Genomic DNA, 23,127 nt, shown 5'->3' with positions numbered 1-23,127 from the left:
GAAAAATACATCCAAAAATAGGCATGAGATATGAGCCTATAGATAGGACTTATTTTTCATTATTGTTTTATGTATCATTTGTAAAACACAAATTATCAATATTACCTCTGACATTAGGTGAGATATTTCTGAGTTTTAATTTCTCTTGCCTACTTTCACTGAAAAAGAGTCATGCAAACAGATTTTTAAGTTGCAAACCAATTGCAAAATATTTTTTATCCAACTTCAATGATAGGTATTGCTGTTACTCTAAGAAATGTTTTATGAGATAATCAGGACGAAAATAAAATGACATTAATGTTTCAACTAATGGGTATAAATGAGATGTTCTGAAAATGAAGGCAAAAAGGAGATCCACCTTCTACTTTCATAAAGTTTCTATCTTCCTCTGCTGACTCAGAATAAGCATTTAATACATTTTTATAATGAATTAATTATGAATATATTTCAAATACATAAATTATTTCCAAGTGTTGAAGGAAATTCAGACTTCTAATTTGCTCTGATTCTGAAACTAAAACAAAATGCTGCGAGAGTTTGTGTTTCCAGTGAAGTAGGCTTGAGAAATCCAAGTTCAGACAGCTACAATGAAACTACAATTTACCCAGCCTCTCTGCCAGACACCCAGTGCACGCATAGGCGGCCAGAAACAATGGATAGCTAGATCCTGCAGTCATTAGACCTTGCAGTTGGCTTTTAACCTGAAGGAGATAAGGCAAGATTCCAGGGTTTATTTAGAGAAATTACAGGATCTGGGAATAAAATAGTTACAAAATTAGTGCCCAACCAGCTTTCATGGAGCTTTCCAATTATTAATTATTCTAGTTCTTAATCGCGTGCATACAAATGCACATACATATATCCATGCATATTAAAATACATGATTGGACGCAAACGGAAATAAGATTCCACCTGTGCATAAAACAGAAAGACTTGGATTAGAGTGAGGGATCAGGAAACACCACACTGAGGATGAGATGCTTGAACTGAGATCTGAAAAATGAACAGGATGAAGAGGATGGAGGCCTGCAGGGGGAGGGGAGAGCAGAGAATCCCAGGGGGTGGGGGGCGGACATCAATAAAGAACTCTTCTGTGTCAGCCACTGAGCACGGAATACAGGGATGAGAGTGAGGGCAATACCAGGAAGAATAAAATCCTTTTAAGAGATGAAGATTGTTATGAGCACAGTGTGTGGTTCAAAAATCTTTTAACAACCCCAAGGTGAAGCTAGTGGAAGATATTGAATTTGTTTAAACCCATCTGGTCCATGTCCTGTTCTTCTAAATCCCGAAAGAGGGTCAAGAATTCCGAGCAGGAGTGGACTACCTGGTGATACCTTAGACTAGTCCTGTGTATTAAAGTCCAATGAGGAGCATCTTGGTAAAAGAAGAAATGAAGTGGCGAAAATCCCAGTACTGTGCTAGATTTACATGATATATTATTTACTATTACCAATAATTTGCAGATAATATTATCCTCATCATAAAATAGGGTGACTAACGCTGAGAGGGACTCGGTAACTTGTTCAAGGCCACTAAGAAGTGGCAAAGTCAAAACTGGAATTTAATACGAGTCTGAGCTTGCCTGTGTGGTTCTGCTTTTCTTAGAAAGTTGGATCAAGTCTGCAAATCAGTACCCAGGAAAAACAGCAAAAGACCTGCTGGTAAAGACCTGTCCAGATTGCTGACCTGGTTCACACAGTTCCCAAGCTTGCCTCTGTTACTTCCAAGGAAGAAAGAATGCACAGAGAGGAAAAAACCAAACAAACAAAAAAAGAAAACAAAAAACAAAAAAAACTTCCTTTGCAGAATATCCTGAATTCTACCGTACACCTGAAACAGTACGGCCCGATAAAAACCCTAAACAAGTCTTGGTGCACAGCTCCCTGGGCGACCTGGTTCAACAGCCCTCAGGGTTTGGCGCTTGTCCTAAACCCTTAAAAGTGCCCTGTCTTGCAGGGCTCCAGCACGTGGAACCTTCCTACGCCGAGTTTCAGGTTCTCTCAGTTCTACCCTCAACCTGAGTGACTGTCCTACCAGCAGCTTGTCAAGAACTCAGCCCTGCACCGTTCCCAGCTACCCTCCTCCTAACTCGAGAGGTGCTCACCCCACATTACCCCGGCCCTAATCGCCGCCCCTGGGGAAGACCAGCAACAGGACCCCACTCGGCAGCTGACCCGCGAGTCCCAGCACCGCGGCACCACGGGAAAGACTCCGAGGTTTGCTCCGCGAGGCGCCCCCCTACCGAAGAGGAAGCCGAGGAGAAAGAAGCCACCCGCCAGCACCAGCGCCCCAGCGCACAGCCAGCGCGGGCGGCGCGCGGTGGCCACAGCCGAGTCGGTTTCGTGAAGGAGATTCCACATCTTGGCGCGAGCAGAGCCTGCCTCCCGCGACCCGCGCCTGTGCTGCTGTTCTACTGCGCGCCCTCCAACCACCACGGCGGGGTAAAGTCTCTCTCACTCTCACTAATGCCTCGCTTATCAGCTCTGTAGGCTGGAATTCACTCCAGGCCCTGGGGTCCAGTTTCTCCACCGTAGCAGTGTTTCTAGAGTGCGCTGAACCAATCCGAGCGCGAGAGAGAGGCAACATCTGCCTCCAGGAGAAGGAAATCCGGCCCCTTTTGAGAGGCGCCTTAAAAAAAAAAAAAAAAAAAAAAAAAAAAAAAACTTTCTTGGAAAATGTCCAGCTCTTGCTTAAATATAAAAATGAGAGGAAGAAAGAGACTCTCCTCTCTCCACTCCTATAATTATGAGGAACTTTTATTCAGCTCTGAAATTCTATACAATCTCTACTGTACTCTACTGAATAAAAGTAGAGCAGAAAAAGCTGCGCTTTTTTTCCATAGTCGGGAATGCTTGTCATCAGTGTAAATCACCACCGCGCCCTTTTTCCTAATGAATATTATTGTTATTAATAAACATGTAAGGTATTATCCTCCACTTACATTACAAAACCATTTTTTAAAGAAATAGGCCGGGCGTGGTGGCTCACGCCTGTAATCCCAGCACTTTGGGAGGCCGAGACTGGCAGATCACGAAGTCGAGAGATCGAGACCATCCTGGCCAACATGGTGAAACCCCATCTCCACTAAAAATACAAAAATTAGCTGGGCGTGGTGGTGGGCGCCTATAGTCCCAGCTACTCAGGAGGTTGAGGCAGGAGAATCGCTTGAACCCGGGAGGCGGAGGTTGCAGTAAGCCGAGATAGCGCCACTGCACTGGAGCCTGCTGACAGAGTGAGACTCCGTCAAGAAAGGAAGGGAAAGGAAGGGAAGGGGAGGGAAGGGGAGGGGAAAGGAGGGGAAGGAAGGGGAGGGGAGGGGAGGAAAGAAAAGAATACTGGAACTTGTTGAAGGCAGAGACTTTATTTTCATATCCCGGCTATGTCTGGCTACTGTCTTACCTAATAGATATAAAATCAGTCTTGGTTGGATTAACCAGAAGAATCATCATACAAAATTATATCCCTGCTATAAATTCTTAATAATAATAGTGATATTTCGAGGGAGAGAATAGCTACATGCTTTATAAAATAAACTGTGTTCTTATAATCCGTGAGAGAGGCCGTGCATTTACTAGGAGTACTTTATGGAAGCACTGCTTTTAACAGAACCATAAGGTACAGGTAGGATTTGACCCAGTGGAGATGAGAAGAAACTTTAGGGGCCATGGGCCAGCTGAGTAGGCAAAGGCAGAAAACTCAGAGTGTATTCAAGGAATAGCAAACAGTTTGCTTTGAGAAAGGGAGAGCACAGTATGAGTTAAGTGGAGAAAGATGGGCTAGATTGTACAGTCTTGGGTGCTTCGATGAAGACTTTCTGAGCAAAGTGAAAAATTTGGGAAAATTAATTTGTCAACAATGAACCATGACAACTCCTAGATGACCTAGGGCAGGAAGGAAGGGAATTTCTTCATCTCTTTCTAACAAAATCCTGAATGTACTATATCTTTCCTAATGTTCCTATTGTCAAATCTAATCAGAGATGGCTAATAATAGTGACTAATACTTAAAGAGCACTTATTATGAGTGATGCATTTTATGTACGTCACCTCATTTAATCACCATTGGGACCCTTCAAGGTTTGTTCTATTACTCTTCCCGATTTACACATGGTAAAACTGAAATTTAGCTAGATTGGGTAAGTCATTCAAAGTCACAAAGCTAAGACTTAATATAATGTCTGTCTGTCTTTGTACCACTCTACAGTCTCTATTCAGCACAGGATACCTTTATGGAGTTTGCTTGTGGCACTGGAGGGAGCACTGAGTTTGGAGTCAGAAGACTCTTAATAATCTTTGGACCTGGTCCTGTCCAAGCTGTGTACCCTTGGGTGCTAAGTATTCAGCTTACCAGAATATATCTTCTCATTTGTAAAACGTGGGATCACCCAGTAACATTACGCAGTACAGTTGGTTAATGTGTTTTCTTTGAAGGTTAGATGTGATTATAAGTGAGCAAATTTCAGCTAAATATAAAAGTGATTTTTGAACAATAGAATTTATTCAATTAATAATTGAATTAATAAGACGCTATGGTGAAGAGGATGTATTTGAAGAATTCAGACAACGAATGAACATCTGTCACATATTGAAAGCCTTGTGGAACTTACAGTTTAGTGGAGAAGATAAACGTTCAACAAGTAGTTAATAACCAATATACTGAGCATTTTCTATATGGAGGACACTACACTATGTGCTTTATATGCATTATTTCATTTAATTCTCATGACTTATCCTGAAATAATTTAAAATCTCTAAGAGGTGATTATGTAAACCACACTAGATTTTTCTGTTGCACCCTGTATTATTATTTACCTTTTACAGATAAGAAAACTGAGGTTTAGAGAAATTGATTAAGTTTTGCGGAGCGCTAAGGAGTTAAAAGAAAAATGAAAAATGGGCTTAGCTGGCAGGAACAGAAACAGGGGTAGAGGGGAATGAATGTTCCAAGAATAGGGTCAACTGCAAATGGCTCACTTAACACCCAAGCATCCTCTTACAAGCACCCAGCTCATAGCCCATCTGTAACCAAGCATCCTGTCTGCAAGCATTCAGCCTAAGGAGCACCCTTATAAAACTCCACTTGAGTCCCTGCCTCTTTGCAGACAGCCTTCCCTCTGCTGTCTGGCCGGTTGCTCCCTTTCAATGTGTCTCCCCTTTTCTCTAAATAAATACGCCTTTCTAAACTCATTACTGTCTTGGTATTAAGGTAAATTCTTTTACTACCTGCACACCAGCCTCACACAGTAGTTGACCATGACAACTTTCTCAAGAAAACAATTGGCAGATGTTTGTTTTCTGAATCCCACCAATAAGCATTAGGCCATACTATACTTCCTTCTTTAACTATTGGAAAAAGATTGAAGATGACTCTTCATGTCAGAATTTATAGAAACAAACATGAACTAAATCAAAGTATTATACTCATCTATGAGGTGTGTTTTAGAAAAAAATTAAAATATTTTTAATTCCTCTTATTTCCAGCCTTTTACCCATATTTGCCTTTGAAAAATACTTAGTCAAGAAAAATCACTGGCTGCTTTATTTATTTATTTATTTATTTATTTATTTATTTATTTATTGTCAAAGTCTGGCTTTGTCACCTCAAACTGCTGGGCTCAAGCCATCCTCCCACCTCAGCCTGCCAAGTAGCGGAAGCTACAAACACCAGCCACCATGCCTTACTCATTTTAAAAAAATTTTTGGAGAGACAGGGTCTTGCCATGTTGCCCAGGCTGATCGTGAACTGGCCACAAGCAATCCTCTTGTCTCAGCCTCCCAAAGCCCTGGGAATAAATACATGAGCCACTATGCCCAGCCTCCTTGGCTACTTCTTAATCTGTAAACATAGCATTCTTGGACTCTAAACTGCATGCTAAATAACATAGCTCTAGAAGATAAAAATTCTAACTTATTTCTCCAAGTAATTTGATTTTTTTAAATTTCAGTCTTTTTAAATTGGGGGTGGTTACATAGGCATTTATATTTGTTGAATTCCTTTTGTCATATGTTAAAAATATGTGCACTTTATTGTATTTAAAGTATAAAGTTTAAAATTGATATAAACAAAAAGATATGGCCATAGATAAATAAGAATTTTCCCTAATGGTTCATCTGAATTCCATTATTTCAAAGTAATTAATTCTCATTCTCCTTATGCTAACTTTACCTAAAGTAGGGGAACATTTGCAGAGGGAACTTTGTAGACAGATTTCTTTGCTTCGGAATTTTGAAAAATAGAAAATGTGGTAATACTGTTTCCAATGTAATGATGAAATGGAGTAGTAAATGAACATATTTTAGGAAAAAAATGCTTGTAAGATTTAAATAAAATATATATTTTTCCTCTGTTAATTTTTATTACTAAAATAAAATGCTTTTTTTTTTTTTTTTTTGAGATGGAGTCTTGCTCTGTTGCCCAGGCTGGAGTGCAGTGGCACGATCTCGGCTCACTGCAACCTCCACCTCCCCGGTTCAAGATATTGTGCTGCCTAGCCTCCTGAGTAGCAGGGACTACAGGTGTGTGCCACCATGCCCAGCTAATTTTTGTATTTTTAATAGAGGCAAGGTTTCACGTTAGCCAGGATGGTCTTGATCTCTTGACCTCCTTATCTGCCTGTCTTGGCCTCCCAAAGTGCTGGAATAACAGGCGTGAGTCACCGCGCCTGGCCAAAATGCTTATTTTTTGATGTATACAGAAGTATAAAAAGTAAGAAGCTTAAGTACCATTTTATAACCCTCTGTCCTTTCCCTTAACATATCACCATCCAGAGATGAATACCATCAACATTTTGGTAGTAATTATTTGAGACATTTTTCTTCAAATACACACAATAGTTCAAATGAAAAATGAAATCATGCTATGCCTTTATTTTTAAGAAAACTTTTAATTAACATATACATACATAAAATGTACAAGTCTTAAGTGTACAGCTTGATGAGTTTTTACAAAATGAACACACTGGTCATTCAGCATCAAGATCAAGAGACAGGGTATCAACACAACTCCACAAGCCCTCATCACATCCCCTTTACATCAGTATCTTTCATGCTGACGGATATCCACTATTCTCCTATTCAAAATTCTAAATACTGTCTAGTTTTGCTCTTTTGAAATTTCTGTAATTGGAATCATGTAGTACTTGTATGTTTGTGTTTGGCTTGTTTCCCTAGGAACTATGCTTGTGAAATACATTAGTAGTGTGCTAGTAAATCAGCTCTAAAGAAGGGGAAAAGCCTTGGTTTACAGCATTTACTGATTTCTGTGATGCTAATATTCCCACCATGGCAGATTTCAAGGAAACAGCAAGAAGTTACTGAATGTGCAGTCTCAAAGGGAAGGCCACAATTGCCTTTTGTAAGCTGGCAGAAGCAGGCTGCAGCACACCACTGGACACTCGCTGTCTTTCCATGTAGCAATAGTTCATTCATTTTCAGTGTTGTGGATTTATCAATTGTATAAGTGTTTTGCAATTTATTTATCTATTGTCTCCTTGATAGATTTTTAGATTTTCTCCAGTTCTTGGCTATTAGAAATTGTACTTCAGTGAACTTTCTTGTGCATATCTTTTGGAGGTCTTATGTATTTATTTTTGTGGGTATTTATCTAGAAGTCATAGGTATGTATATGTTCAGCTTTAGTAGAAAATTTTAGAGTTTTCTAAGGTTTTTATGTACTACTCATACCAGAAGAGTATGTGGAATTCCAGTTTCTCTCTGTTCTTGCCAACCAACTGGTATTTTACTGATGACAACTAAAATGGAGCAGCTTTTCATGTGGTTGTTTCTAATTTGTACTCTTCTTTTTTTGCACTGACCAAGTGTTTTGTCCCATTTTCTCTTGGGTATTCTGCCTTTTTCTTTTTTATTTGTAGGAGTTTTTGCATATATTATGACTACAATTTTATAATTTATTTTATTCAATAATGCAGAATTTTACATGAGCATATAAAGGATCTATCTTATCATTTTGTCACTTTATAGTATTTATAAAATATTATATTTATAATATTTTAAAGAATAGACATAAAATGGGGTATTTCATTTTTATTCATATCAAAATTCTTATCAAATAAGTGATTTGCAAACATTTCATTTGACATTCTAGTTGTCTTTTCACTTTCTTGGTAATATCACATGAGTACTTAAAACAAATTTTTTTATGTGTACCTGATTCACATGAGAATTTAATAGATGCTCCCTGACTTACAATGATTTGGCTTAGGATTTTTCAACTTTATGATGCTGCATAAGTGATATACATTCAGCAAAAACCATACTTCAAGTACTCATACAATCATTTTGCTTTTCACTTTTTGAACAGTATTCAATACATTACATGAGATACTCAACACTTTATAACAAAAGAGGCTTTGTATTAGACGATTTTTTTCAGCTGTTGGCTAATGTAAGCGTTCTGGGATGTTTAACTTAGGCGAGGCTAAGTTATAATGTTCAATAGGTTAGTATATGAATCATACATACCTGATTTTAAATTTATCTCAGTCAGTAACTCACATATGCAAATATGGGCAAATTGTTCAATTTTGCCTCATTCGTAATGTTTACCATTCCCAGAAAAGGTTCTTCTCAAAGTTACCAATGGTCTACGTCTTTTCAAAGGCAGTGATCAGTTCTTTGATTCTGTTGTGTGTGTGTGTCAGTGGAATAACTGAACCATGTGACGTGGTATAGCCATAAGAATTCTTTAGACCCATAAGAACATCTGTTCTTACCAAACAGGAAAAACATGACAAAGGTGTAGGTTTCCATCAAGATCAGAAGTATTTTGACCTATGTAAGAAGATATTTTAAATAATATAAAAGCCAAAGAAAATTAAATCCAGTGATATAACCCTGGGTGGGTTTGCAGAGTTCTGTGGGAAAAAAATATTACAGGTGAAATCCAAACGGAAGCATGTAATGTACCTGAGCTATAAGATCTGCAAGACCATTTAGTGAGTTGATATGGTGACTACAGATAAGAATGAGTATGTTCTATCACAGTAACAGATATCAGAGTCCCTGGTCAATATCTTAGGCGAATATGCATATTCCAACCATCTAGGGGAGTATCCTCAAAGACTCTGTGGTAACACTGTTGTTTCCTTTGTGGGAAAGCCTACTTTTACCCTTAAAATATTTAAAGTAAACATAGAAATATTTAGGTAATTAAACCCATTAGTTACAATAAGTTTAAGCATATTTAGTATTTCAAAAATGTGATGTGTACTGTTCAGAAGAATATTGACTATTCAATGAAACTTGTTTCCAATGTAAGCTGTATAAATTGAATAGTTGAGCTCACCTTTTGACTTTTAAATTCAAAGTACTTACTGTATTTATATGCACTGTGACTGGAATATGGAAAAGAAGTTAAAATCGGGCCAGGCACAATAGCTCACTCCTACAATCCTAGCACTTTGGGAGGCTAAGGTGGGCAGATTGCTTGAGCTCAGGAGTTCCAGACCAGCCTGGGCAGCATGGTGAAACCCTATCTCTACAAAAAATAGAAACATTATCTGGATGTGATGGCTTGCGCCTATAGTCCCAGCTACTGGGGAGGCTGAGGTGAGAGGATAGCTCACACCTGGGAGGTTGGAGCTGCAGTAAGCCTGAGTGCAAGCCACCGCACTCCAGCCTCGGTGACAGAGTGAGATCCTGTCTCAGAAAAAAAAAAAAAAAAAAGAAAAGAAAAAAGAAGTTAAGATTACTCATAATTATGAATTAAATATATTAGACTTACAAGAATTAATTTTAAGTACTTAGAAATGTTTGTTGGACAGACCATTGAAGTACCTAAAATATTAATAGAATACATTTATAAATGTTATTTAAAATGCTTAACATTATTTAATTAACTATGTAAAATAAGATGAAGACTATGAGATATCCTGTAAGTTACTGTTAAAGTTTATTAGATTTCTAAATAGAGTAAGATATGCCGAGACCAGCTCGGTCTGGGAGACCCTAACCCAGCAGCACTAGAGGAATTAAAGATACACACACAGAAACATAGAGTTGTGAAGTGGGAAATCAGGGGTCTCACAGCCTTCAGAGCTCAGAGCCCTGAACAGAGATTTACCCACATATCTATTAACAGCAAGCCAGTCATTAGCATTGTTTCTATATATATTCGATTAACTAAAAGTATCCCTTACGGGAAATGAAGGGATGGGCCAAATTAAAGGAATAGGTTGGGCTAGTTAACTGCAGCAGGAGCATATTCTTAAGGCACAGATTACTCATGCTGTTGTTTGTGGCTTAAGAATGACTTTAAGTGGTTTTCCACCCTGGGTGGGCCAGGTGTTCCTTGCCATCATTCCTGTAAACCCACAACCTTCCAGCTTGGGCGTTAGGGCCATTATGAACATGTTACAGTGCTGCAGAGATTTTGTTTATGGCCAGTTTTGGGGCCAGTTTATGGCCAGATTTTGGGGGGCCTGCTCCCAACAAAGATAGATAGATGATAGATAGATAGATAGATAGATAGATAGATAGATAGATAGATAGGTAGGTAGATAGATAGATATATAATCAAGAAGGTAAAGAACAGGGATTTTTTTTTAAAAAAAGTAGCTTCAATCAGTTAAATATTGATTATGAAAATTAAAGTAAAACTATGAAGAGTTTTCGGTATATAAACCTGTCCTCAAGGATATAAAAAAACAGTCAGTGCAGACACTCAGAGAGTTTAAGAAAGTTAATTGCTAATTCCTTCATTAACACTTTCTCTTCTAGACTGTATGACACCATCGTCCTCTGAAACTGACTGGCGTCCCTTCTCAGTCTCCTTTGCCAGCCCTGCCTTTTTTACCAGACCTTTAAATGCTGGAGTGTTCCAGGGCTCTCCCTTTGGCCCTGCTCTTTTCATTCTATAGTGTCTCTTGAGGTGATTTCAAACTCCAAGTACCATCTATGTCTGGCCACAACTGGCTAGAGGTTCACCAAACACATTTCCCTATTGTTCTGGGAATACAGCTAGGCCACATGTCTCAGTGTCCCTTAAAGGTAGGGGTGTCCTCATTATTGTGTAAGAGCTAATAACATCTGAGAGGAAGTGATGTATGCCCCTTCCAAGCTTATCCCCTCTCCAAAAACCTCCTATACAATTTTCCCCTCTCTTTGTTTACCCTAATGGTTTCTGAAACACACAGAGGCTCTAGCAGAGGATTCAGAGGCCCTGGAGAATGATACAGCCACAGACAGAAAGAGCCTAGATTACCGAACCATTGCTAGGAGCAATCAATAATACCCAAATAAACTTTATAGCAATAAAAGAATAAATTATTTTTTTAACTGAATGGATTGATTTGGTACAGAAGCTGGTGCACTAAACACTTCTGATCTTGATTGAGATCAGCATTTTTTTTCGTATTTGTTGTCCACTTAGACTTCTCCCTTGAGATTCAGCATTAAATATGTAATTACTTAATTGAGGTCTCCAACTGGAAGTCTATTAGCTCAAACTTCACATAGTGAAAGATAAGTTGCTCTACAACCCACTGCCCAACAAATTTACTTTGTGCCTCCCCAATACCAACCCAACCTATTGCCAGACTTCCCTCCCTGTCGTACCTGAATAAATGATGACACCACTCTTCACAGCAGTTCAGGCTAAAATCCGGTCACTCTTGTCTATTTTACTCATAACCAGCAGCTACCTCTACTTAGTCCTAAAAGGGAAAAAAAGTCATCTTTTCCTTGTAAACCTTTGCCTTTACTCTATTTTTCTCTGCAAAACAAAGTTTAAACTTTTTATCAAGATGTACAAATCTTTGCAAAATCTCATACAAATCTAGTCTTGTGAGGAACTTCTACCTTGAAAACCTCATGCCCCTGGTCACAGTGAAATGGATGAAGAGTAGATATATGACTCAGCTTTGGAGAATATTTTTGCTAAGGTGTTGAATTCAAGTTTAAAGTGACTGGAAGCATTACATGAGTGGCTAGCTAGCTTCTACCTCACATATGAATTGAATAACGAAGAAAGCAGGATTAACTAGAAAGCAGAATAAAGCAAGTGCCCAGAGAGGAGCAGAAACAATATTAGAAATGGAGCACTCCTTCAATTTATAATCTCCAAGATCTTGATTCCTGCATTTCCTGAGACCCATTGTCATTTTTAGATTTGGCTTCTGTGAGACATTCTTGTGTCTTTATAATAAGCCCCTACCACCATTACTCCCTCTCTTTTTTGCTTAAGCTAACTGGAATTGGTTTATTTTATCTACCGTATAGAATCCTGAATAATTAAGCTTTCCAGCCTCATCTCTAATTCACTAGTACTCCCCGATTCCCTCCTGCCATCACATATGGATACATTGAACTTCAAGTGGTTTCTAGAATATTGTTGGCTATTTTGTGATATTAAGATTTTAAAAAAATCTGTCTCATTTGCCTGTGATATTCACTGCCACTTAGCTTTCTGGAAATGTTTTAGTCATGCATTAGGGCTCGTCTCAAATATCACCCTTGCATTGGACTTATTTGGACCTTCTGCAGGAAGATATTTTAATTCTATCTTTTGTGCCATCATAGTACTCTATCTACCCATCTGTAATGACATGAAGGACATGAAATCATTATTGAAAGATTTTCTTCCTCATTAGACTGATGCAAAGGCAGGAATGATGCCCAATTAATTCTGAATGCCTCAAGTATACCACACGATTTGACACACAGTTGTATGTCTATTTGTCAAATGAAGGAAGAAATACATGAAAGAAGAAGCTGTGCTAGCCCTGCCAATTATTATTTTAGCAGATGATATCTTATTTTAATTGTTTAAGTTTCAAATGATCTTTGTGGTATACTGGCTTATTTGTTTAGGTTATTTCTCAGCACATTCTTTGCATATTTCATTACCCATCAGCAATAAAATTCAAGAAGGGAAAGAAGGAATTGTAATAATCAGCTCTTCACACCCTTATTTCTCTTCCCTAATATTTCCCCAAGTTTTTATTTTGTTCTCACAATTAAGTCTATACTACTTAGAAAATAAGATTAAATCTTCTATGCTCCTTTGGTTAGAAATTTTTCTGGGATGGATTTAAAGTTGAACATCTATTGCAACTTAAAATTTTTGTTAAAGTTGCTCTTTCTAATGGCAATTATGTTGGGCTAGAGGATAAATAGTTGGAGATAATGGAATTTTCTCTTAGTGTTATTGCTGCCTCCCTTCTTCTATATCTTGTAATGGACTCTTTGGAAATTATAATAATAATGAATACTAACTTAATATTTATCAACCACAGAGCCAGGGGCAGAGCCAAGTGTTTTTATATACATTGTCTTATTTACTCCTTTTCTCAGCACTGTGACTGTAGTACTTTCATAATATGTATAACTTTAGAGGTATTTTGAGTTACTAAGAAATAACATGAAAACAAGCTCTTTGCACCTGTAAGATTACTAGCTAGGACAGCTTTGTAAGAGAAAGACCTCTTTACCCTTCAGGAGTAGCAGGAAAAGTATGCTATTCAACAGGATTGGCTTATCCACCTGACTCTGACATAATCATATATGAAATGATACTGACATCAGCTTTCTTTCTCCAATTGTTGATAATTTGGTTCCTTATTTCTTGTCCTTCCTCTTGAGTAATTTGATCTGTCCTCTTCCTGTTCTTCCCTTCCAGAGCAGGAAAGTCAAAGGAAAGGAGGAAGTTGTGTAGAAGAAAACAGTTTCAAGGGGCATTCTCCGGAAAGACTGAAACATTATGCTACCCGGTCAAAACATAGTTTGAGAAGTTAAATTTGGATTAGAAGTCTCTTTCTATAAATGTTTTTTTTTCAATTTTTAAAAATTTTCATCTTTAAAAAATGTGTTTTTCAAATTTTATCAAAAAGCTCCATCTTTGTCCTAGCTGAACTCATAGGAAAAGGAATGTTTTCAGATCTCAGATCTGAATAAGTAGGGGGACAGCTTATCTCTGAGGGGGCAAGCTGGTAAAGAGGGCCCCATTTGAAAAACTCGGAAACAAGAAAGGATTTTAAGTGGGAACCAGGAGTTTCTCTTCAAAATAATCCTTTACTCTCTGTTCATTAAAAATATATTTTAATTATTATATATTTAAATATAAATTTATTTATTTAAATATATATTAATTTAAATATTATATATTTAAATATATATTATATATAAAGATATGTATTTTAAATATTATATATATAAATTTAAAAAGTAGTCCTTTCAGAAGGTCTAAGGATTTCTCAACTGCTGATAATCACAAGGGAACAAACTGAGTCTCTAGATAGGGAGAAAGTGAGAGTTGCAACATAGTTCCAGACTCCAGAAGAAAAGGGTTCACGTGCCACAGATTGCCAAGATATCCTGTGATAACTTAGCTTCTGCTTAGAGTGCTTAGGCCTAGATTGCCTATCTACTATTTTCTCTATTTCTTGGGAAAGCTGTCTGATTCCATCTGTGTTTCTATCTGGATATTTAGCACTTATCGCCATTTTATTATATTATCATATATTATTCAACTGGATTATGTGGTTTAATAGAATGTTGGGCTAGGTATCAGACCAGTGGTTTAATGCACTGAAAACACATAATAGTGTTATAATAACTAACAGTTATTGCTCATTTGCTATGTGTTGGGACTGTGCTTAATGCCTTACATGGTATGTTGAGAATTACTGAAGAGTTCAGTGAGCAACAGACTATATGATAAAAATTTAGTTTGGTAACAGAATAAAACATGTAAAATGAAGTTATCTGTGGTGTATGTGGGATTTGTCCTTAGACATAAGTGTAGGAGGGGGCATTTCAGATGAATGTTGCTATTTCTACAAGTCAAGCCAAGTAACTTAATAGAATAAAAATTTGCCATTATTAATTATTATTACTATTAATTTAGTCAGGCCTGGGCAGCTATATGTCATACCTTCAGTAAAAAGGAATACCCATAGCCTAGACATTGAAACTAGTATATTTATTTTTCCAGATACTTAACACAGCTGAGTGATGCCCTTCATTCAGGAGCTCCTGGGGAACACGGTGCTATGTAATAGAGTGAAATGGGAATCAGTGAGAGGAGGAAAAATAACTTCATCAGGAATGTGAATGCAAGATTCTTAAAAGGGCAGAGTACTTTTCTCATTCATTGTTTCCCTTTTACCTCCATTCAATTAAAGAGACTTGGGGTCATCGATGTTTCTTTTCTCTTCCATTTCATTTTTGACTTAATACACAAATGGAGTACGTTATTGACAGAGGGGCCCCCTTGTAGTCCAGCGTAAACTCCCTCATTCAGTCAAAACTCTGCACACCGAAAACCTATATGATTCATAAGCAAGTGGCATAGGTGTTTGCGCTAGGTCATATTTCAACAGGTAGCATACCTCCAATTTATTTGTTTATTTTTCAGTTGCTTACTTTGTATTTGCATTTTCTGGGCACTAGATTCTTGGCAAGAATCAGGTAAGGCTATCATAGTCCAATATATGGAGTTCTATAACTGAGTACTTTAAAGAAAATAGTCCTCAGGACTTTAAAAAAGTTTTTAAAAACGTTTTTAAAAAGCTCTTAAAAGGCGAATTAAATACTTATTTGTTTTTTTGAAAAATATTTGTACCTTTAAAATGCTATTAATTTAAACATGATTATGGACAATAGATTGCTAGTGATAAATGATGGGGTTCTGGACGAGCCAGACATTGTACAGCTTCCTTTGGGGCAAGCATGGTGATCGATGTGGGTTTCGCAAGCTGGAGTCATTCAACTTGGTGTTCTAGTCTTGTATATATATTTAATTTCATATTTAAATTGTACAATTATGTTATTTTGACTATAGTCAACCTGTTGTGCTATTAAATACTAAATATTATTTATTCTTTCTAACTATTTTTTGTACCCAATAACCATCCCCACCTCACCCTCAAAGCCTACTACTACACTTTGGTAACTATCCTTCTGCTGTCTATCTCCATGCGTTCTATTGTTTTGATTTTTACATCCCACAAATAAATGAGAAGATGCAATGTTTGTCTTTCTGTGCCTGGATTATTTCACCTAAAATAAAATGTTTGTCTTTCACCTAAAATGATAAAATGCTTGTCTTTCTGTGCCTGGATGATTTCTTCTCAAATAATGATCTCCAGTTCCGTTCATGTTGTAGCAAATTTTTTTCATGTGTCTTTACCTTCTGTTCTGGTACCATACCCATCTGTGTTCAATTTTTTTTGTACTGAAAAGTATATATATATATATATATCTCCAATTCCCTGTGATACCGAGGAAAGACAGCATACATACACACACACACATACACACATATATGTATATGTATATATATATATATGCATATACAGCTACTGAGTGACAAGTGGTATGGTATAATATCACCTGTCACTCAGTAGCTATCATATATATATATATATATATATATATATATATATATACATATATATAGATGAAACAAGGAATTGTTTCCAGGAACCCTAAAGATACTGAAATCTGAGGATGCTCAGCTCAATGGCATAGTTATATTGTTTCTCTGACTTTTGGCTAAGATGAAGTTTAGTATCTGTTCTTATCAGTTTAAAGTGGCATAGTATTTGCATATAGCCTATGCATCCTCTGGTATACATTAAGTAATCTCTAGATTACTTATACTACTTAATACAACATACATGCTATGTAAACAGTTGTTATACTATATTTTTTATTTGTATTATTTTTACTGTTGTATTGTTATATTTTAATGTTTGTTATTTCCAAATGTTTTTAATTCATGGTTGGTTGAATCTGTGAATGCAAAATCCATGGATATGGAGGGCCGAATGTACACACACACACACACACACACACATTCATAATTTTCAAAGTCCACAGTAAGTATCAAGCAGTGTGTGTTTACCTGCATGTGTATGTGAATTAATTCTGTTCCTGAGGCGGTTTTATTTCCCTCCAATGGATTCTACTTTATTTCTTAATGTCAAGAAATGGCTTATCTCTATCTGAGTACCTGTACTTCCTTTCTCTGTCTCTCTCTGCTGTCTCTGTCTCTGTCTCTGTCTCTCTCTATCTCTATCTTAGTGTTTGTGTGGGTGAGAGATCACCATTCTGCCTGCACCACTCAAAATGCAGCTCTCCTAACTAAAAGACTGTATTATTCACGGAGGTCTCAAACGAAAATGTTTCTCCCATTGGACAGAAATGAGAATGCCCTGGCGCTTCTCAAATAACACCACTTAATATATTCTTTCAATTGCAACAGTTTAGAATTATTATTGATAAATAATTCTAATACCATTTAGTGTCCAATAACATATTAGGGAAACATGATAATTTACCACATCCTCTCTGTATTCTTGTTCATTTATTTTTCATTCTGTCGTACTCTGTACCTTTTTAAAGGCCACTTCAATTTGTTTTTTACTAGAGCTGGAAACATGTTACTTCTCCTATGAACCAGCCAAGTTTTTATGTGCTTATTATGGATTCAACATACCTCTCTTCTCAATTCACAACAAATGGCTCCTCTCTATCTCAGATAGAGCAAGTTGAAGTCCTATCCCTCCAGTACTGTACTTTACAATGTGAAGGCTTGGGACAGATTCTCTTCCACAGCCCCCAGAAAGAACCAATCCCACTGACACCTTAATTTTATACTTCTAGCATCTATAACTGTGAGACAATAAACTTTTGTTGTTTTCAGCCACTAAGTTTGAGGTGATTTGTTCTGGCAGTCCTAGGAAACTAATACAGTGCCTCTATTAAAACAATTCATCTTGTTTACTCCAGTTTTGTTTTTTTTGGCATATCTGTTTCAGACTGGACTATGTACTTATCAAGAGAAATGACCTTATCTGTCATATACTTCACTCTGTGGTATTTATGTGAGGGACATAAAATGTAAGATATGATATGCTGTGTAAGATATGATACCTGCCTTAAAATCCAGTGTTTATTCATCAAATTTTTATTGAGTGCCTGATGTAATTATGTAACAGCCACTCCTCAGGATACTGGTCATACAACGGTGAGCACAGAGATGATGGTCTCCTCTCTCGTGGAGCAAACAGTCTGGAAAATTGTGCGGTGGGGGGACATTAAAAACACAATCAAAAGGAAAATAATTGCACAAAAATAATTGTCAAGCAGGAGAAAAACATCTGTATGTAAAGAAGAGGAAGCAGCGATCGTTCTTGGCCATGGGATGATCTGGAAAGGCCTCTAAAAGGGGCAGTAGATTTTAATAAACAGCACACAGAGAGAGAATATTTCCTTGTGAAGAAGAGAATGGGGAAGGACCCCTGGGTCATTAGTAGTTCATTTGCCTGGAGCATAGAGAAATAGAGTAAGTAGAGTAATCATGGCAATAGTTTTTTGGGTGTTTTTAAAATGCTTACTAAGTATCAGCCTTACATTATCTCATTTACCTTCACATTTTTTTGACGTAGGCTGTTGTCATCCCAATTTACAGATAAGGTTGTTGAGTTTTCCTTAACCATAGCTTTATACTTATTATTATACCATACTACCTGTCACTCAGATTTATTCCTAGGGATAACTATAATTTGAAATGAGATCTCTGACTCCACAGGCTCTGTTTTTTTTTCATTCCACAACAGAGAATTATTCCCTAAAATGCAGAGTCAGAAAGATAGGTTGCAGGCAGATTTTAGAATACTTCTATTACAAAGGCTATAAAAATATACTTTACAGTAAACAAAGGGGAAAATCAAATGTCTGCAAAGTAGTAACATGATACATGCTAAAACATTGAAATAGGAAAAAATATTGGGGGAAGTAGGATTCCTTAGCACTTACTAAAGGAAAGATCCAGATAAGAAATGTAAATGTACCAGGCTTGGTGTCTCACACCTGTAATCCCTGCATTTTGGGAGGCCGCAGCTGGTAGATCACTTGAGGCCACGAATTTGACACCAGCAGGGCCAACATGGTGAAATCCCATCTGTATTAAAAATATAAAAATTAGCCAGGCCTAGTTGCATGTACCTGTAATCCCAGCTACTCAGGAGGCTGAGGCAGGAGAATCGTTTGAACCCAGGAGGTGGAGGTTGCAGTGAGCCGAGATTGTGCCACTGCACTTCAGCCTAGTCGACAAAGTAAGACTCTGTCTCAAAAACACACACACACACAAAACAACAAGTTATGTAAATCCATCGTCAGAATGACTTAGTGTGAACAAGAAGCATCTCAGTTGTCTGCTAAAAATTCCTGCTTCTTCGCAATGAGAATATTCAAAAATCTCTCTTCAAGGTGGTGGATAAATTACCTCAATTTGATCATTACACAATGCACCCATTTAAACACATATTGAAACATCAGATTGTACCCTATAAGTATGCACAATTATTATGTGTCAATTATATTTTTGTTTAAATTCTACTTCCAGTCACCACCCCAGAGGACTGCTGACGTGAGGAGGTTTTAGACAATATTCTGTTCTGGCCTAGCCAAGGGATTAGGGAGGCAATGTAAGCCAAACTTCCTTTTTCACAGCAAGCTCTTGGACTGCAGGGATCAAATTTCATTCATCTTTTTATTCCCTTTTCCCCTAAGTCCCAGACCCTTGCTCCTAATAAGCATGTGGATGACTTGAACTGAATTGTAAGAGTGAAAGACTCTTGTGAAAGAAGAATCATTAAGACTGTGTGAATTTAAAAAGAGAACGAATTCAAGAGAACATGCTTTGTAAGTCTGGGAAAGAGAACGTGCAGGGTACAAGGGCGGTAACATGTGACCAAGAAGAGAAGAGTAAAATGAACTCACTAGCCAATTACATTCGAGTGATCTGCTACTTAGAATGCATGACTGAACTCCTGGGTGGTCTTATAGCCACTGGGTACTTTTTTTCTGCCAGACTTTGAAAGCAGTTTGAAGACGGGGTGTCATCTAAAGGTTGGTGATTTGTATTGAGTTCCCCCACCCTAGAACTGGCAGGCACCATTCTCTTTGATAAATATCATAGGAAGAAATCAGAGAATTGTATTTTCCATTGAAATAGTTGGAAGATATATAGAGAAGCCTAATGTGGTTTTCTGAGTTGGAAATTTGCTAGGACATAGGGATGTGAATGCCCATCTTCTCAAAAGACATGCTGTAGATGCCAATAGATCTGAGCAGCAGGATGGAATGTATCAAAATAAATGGCAGGATTATCCAGTGCTGGAGCCCTTATTTAAGAAGCCCATATTAATTGAACTGAACATAGTTGGCATTCCAACAAATATATGCTGAAAGAAAAATAGCTAAAACAACTTAGGGGATATGTTCTCTCAAGTGGTTGGTAATTTGTTTCCTAACCTTCTGTCACTGAACCTGGCTGGATATGGAAAGGTCCATTCTACTTTCATTCTACTTCAGCTACTCAGATCTTAGTTGTACCCTAGAACTTTTCATGATGGATAATTGTACCCTTCTATACTTTTCATTTAAACCATGTCACTCACCAATAATCACCTACATTTTCAGCTAATTGCCTCTAGTGCCTTGGCTCCAAACATTCTTTGACCCCACTGTATTTACACTTTTCCTCATTCCTTTATACCCCTAAAATTTGCAGTCCCCTTCTTACTTAGCTAATATTTTACAATCTCTCCCACAAACACCCTCAAATAGCCTTGCATCTCTCTTCTTCATTGTGTTACTTTTGTAAAATCCAGGCCCTATTTAAATACAATGTTCCATGTATTCTGTGCCTGAACCTATGCAGCTGATGTAGCTGAAGCAAAGCAGGGGTATTGGCTGGCCTCACTTTAAATTCTTCATCCTTAATTGGAAATGTATCTTCATACTCCCTGGTAATTCTACTTTATATATTTTTACACCTATTACTTTTCCTGAACTTCCAATACTGCCTTGCTCCTCTTCATTTTGGTTTATGAACCTGGCTTCCTATTTCACTGGGGAAATAGAAGTAATTAGTAATAACTCGCATGTCTTTTCACCACCACATCGACCATCCCATCCTATCTGTACATGTTTATTGTCTCTTTCTTCCTGTTCTTACTTGAGCTGTACATGCTCCTATCTGATCACACTTATGCACAGGGTCTCATTCTCTTTCACTTCAGCAATTAGACACTTCCTTAAAAAATAATTTTCTGTCTCAACTTGATTATTCCCACAATACTGCAAACATGTTGTAATACCTTTTTTCTTTAAAATAACCCATTTTCTTTAAAATAATTTCCAACTATCAACTGATTCCTCTGTTTCTCTCTATATAAAATTCCTTAAAAGAGATTTCTTATGTTGCTTCTCTCCCTTTTCTCTCTTCCCATTCTCATTTGAATCTACTTCAAAAGGTTTACCATACTAAGAAAAAAAGCTCTTCTCAAGATTACCTATGGTTTCCATAGTGCTAAATTCAGTGATAAATTTAGTCTTTGTCTTAATCAGCCTCTCGGTATCTTTGATTCAGCGGGTAATTATCTCCTTCTTAAAATACTTTCTTCACTTGACTTCTGGGAGCTACTCTCAGTTTTCCTATTCACTTTAGATGTTCCCCTAAGCTCTGTTTACTCATTTATCTCATCCCTCCACTGGAGTTCACTAGGGTTCAGTCCTTAGATCCTTTCTCTATCAGCATTCACTCACAAGGTGATATCACATAGCCTTTGAATAGTATCTGAATATTGATGATGGTCAAATGTTATTTCCCCTGAACTCGAGATTCTATTCAACTCCTACTAGACATCCTTACCTGCACAATTAATAGACACATCAAATTTAATATATCCTAAGTTGGACTCTTGATGTCCTGCTCCTCCAAACCTGGTCCTCTTGCACATTTTCTATCTCATTAAATGTCTATTTCTTCCCGTTGCCTAAGCAATTCAGAGTCACTCTCGAAGTGACTTTTCTCATTTCCCTATGCATATTTGATCCATCAGTCATGTTAATTATGCCTTTTAAATGTGTCAGGAATCTAATTACTCCTCTTCCACTGCTAACTTTTGTTGAAATGACCATCAGCTGTCTCTTGGATAAATACAATCCTTTACTTTTGGTATTTCTGATTCAGCATTTGCTTCCTTATTATCCGTTCTGAACATAGCATCTGGGTCAGAGGTCTTGTCACCTCTGTGTCCCAAAGTCTACAGTGATTCCCACCACCCTCCTTATCAAGGCTAACAAGGCCCTACATGATCTGGTCCCCACTTCTTTTCAGACCTAATTTCTTCTACTTTTTTCAGGCTTCACTCATTAGCCATACTGTCCTCCTTGGTGTGCTTCCACTCTTAGCACATACCCAGCAAAGGCCTTTTGTTCTGATTGTCCCTCTTCTTGGAGCTCTCTTCCTTAAATATCTGCAAAATATCTGCTTATCTTCTTCCATCACATCCTTCAGGCCTTTCCTCAAATGCCAATTTCTCAGGGAGGTTTTCCCTGGCAACCGTATCTAAGATTACGCTTTCCTACCCCAGAACTATCTAACCCCATCCCTGCACAGTTCTCTTCCTATTTACAGCCATCTAACCTACTACATATGTGACATATCTATGTATTGACTGTTTTCCCCTCTAGAATATATGTACAATGAGGGCATGGATTTTGTTCACTGTTTCATTTCCAGCACCGTAAAGAGAACCTGATATATAGAAGACCCTATATAAGTAACAATTGAATACTTAAAGGCAGTCAACTCTAGGGTTTCTTCCCCAGACCTCTGTACCAGAAATTGAAATAGGAAATAGAAGATATTGAGGATACTAGGTATTCTCTACCTGTGTTATTGACCAGAAACAGCAACATATAGTTTTTCTTTACAGGGACTAAGCTAATCAATAACGAAGCAATGTCACTGACGATCACACTCATGGAATGAATTTTAATAAAAATATATTTTTATTTTGGATGCTTTTTGTTACATTTGAGAGAATGAATTGAGAATTTTTGTTTTTTTAAGTCAGGTGGACTCCTAATAACTTTTAAAGGCTAAGTTAAAAAGTTCTCATTTTCTCTAAAGCATTTCTGACTTACCAGTCAGTCAGTCACTCTTTCCTCAGCATATTTTATGTATATCTTAACTCTAGCTCTTATCACATTATTTCATAGTTTGCTGTATTGGGTTAATTCCACAACTAGGCTTTGTGTCCCCAGGAGCTACAACTGCTTCTGTCACACAGTAGGTTCTCATAAATCT

At 37.4% G+C, this 23,127-nt stretch overlaps 1 protein-coding gene, 1 long non-coding RNA gene and 1 pseudogene across 9 annotated transcripts in view; 2 read left to right on the top strand and 1 right to left on the bottom strand.

The window, feature by feature from the left end:
• LOC100994186 (glutamate carboxypeptidase 2) overlaps positions 1–5,183 on the bottom strand; it is a 65,467-nt gene extending 60,284 nt beyond the window's left edge. For 2 of the 8 annotated variants that reach the window (XM_055094732.2, XM_055094734.2), the window contains exons 1-2: positions 2,246–5,183; positions 106–158 (exon numbers count right to left, since the gene is read on the bottom strand). In XM_055094732.2, the coding sequence (XP_054950707.2) occupies positions 106–158; positions 2,246–2,589 (397 nt within the window). In that variant the 5' untranslated portion in view covers positions 2,590–5,183. Of the gene's footprint in view, positions 1–105; positions 159–604; positions 702–2,245 lie in introns of all 8 variants that reach the window. The other 6 variants (XM_055094740.2, XM_055094737.2, XM_055094739.2 and 3 more) reach the window with 6 other exon arrangements.
• The window catches only part of LOC129393397 (uncharacterized), a 130,092-nt gene that overhangs the window by 86,629 nt on the left and 20,336 nt on the right, over positions 1–23,127 (top strand). The window lies entirely within an intron of this gene.
• On the top strand, positions 16,495–16,639 carry LOC112438736 (U2 spliceosomal RNA; annotated as a pseudogene).

This window comes from Pan paniscus, chromosome 9 (genome assembly GCF_029289425.2).
Source record: "Pan paniscus chromosome 9, NHGRI_mPanPan1-v2.0_pri, whole genome shotgun sequence".
Lineage (NCBI taxonomy): Eukaryota > Metazoa > Chordata > Mammalia > Primates > Hominidae > Pan > Pan paniscus.
This window is presented reverse-complemented; position numbering and strand designations above follow the sequence as displayed.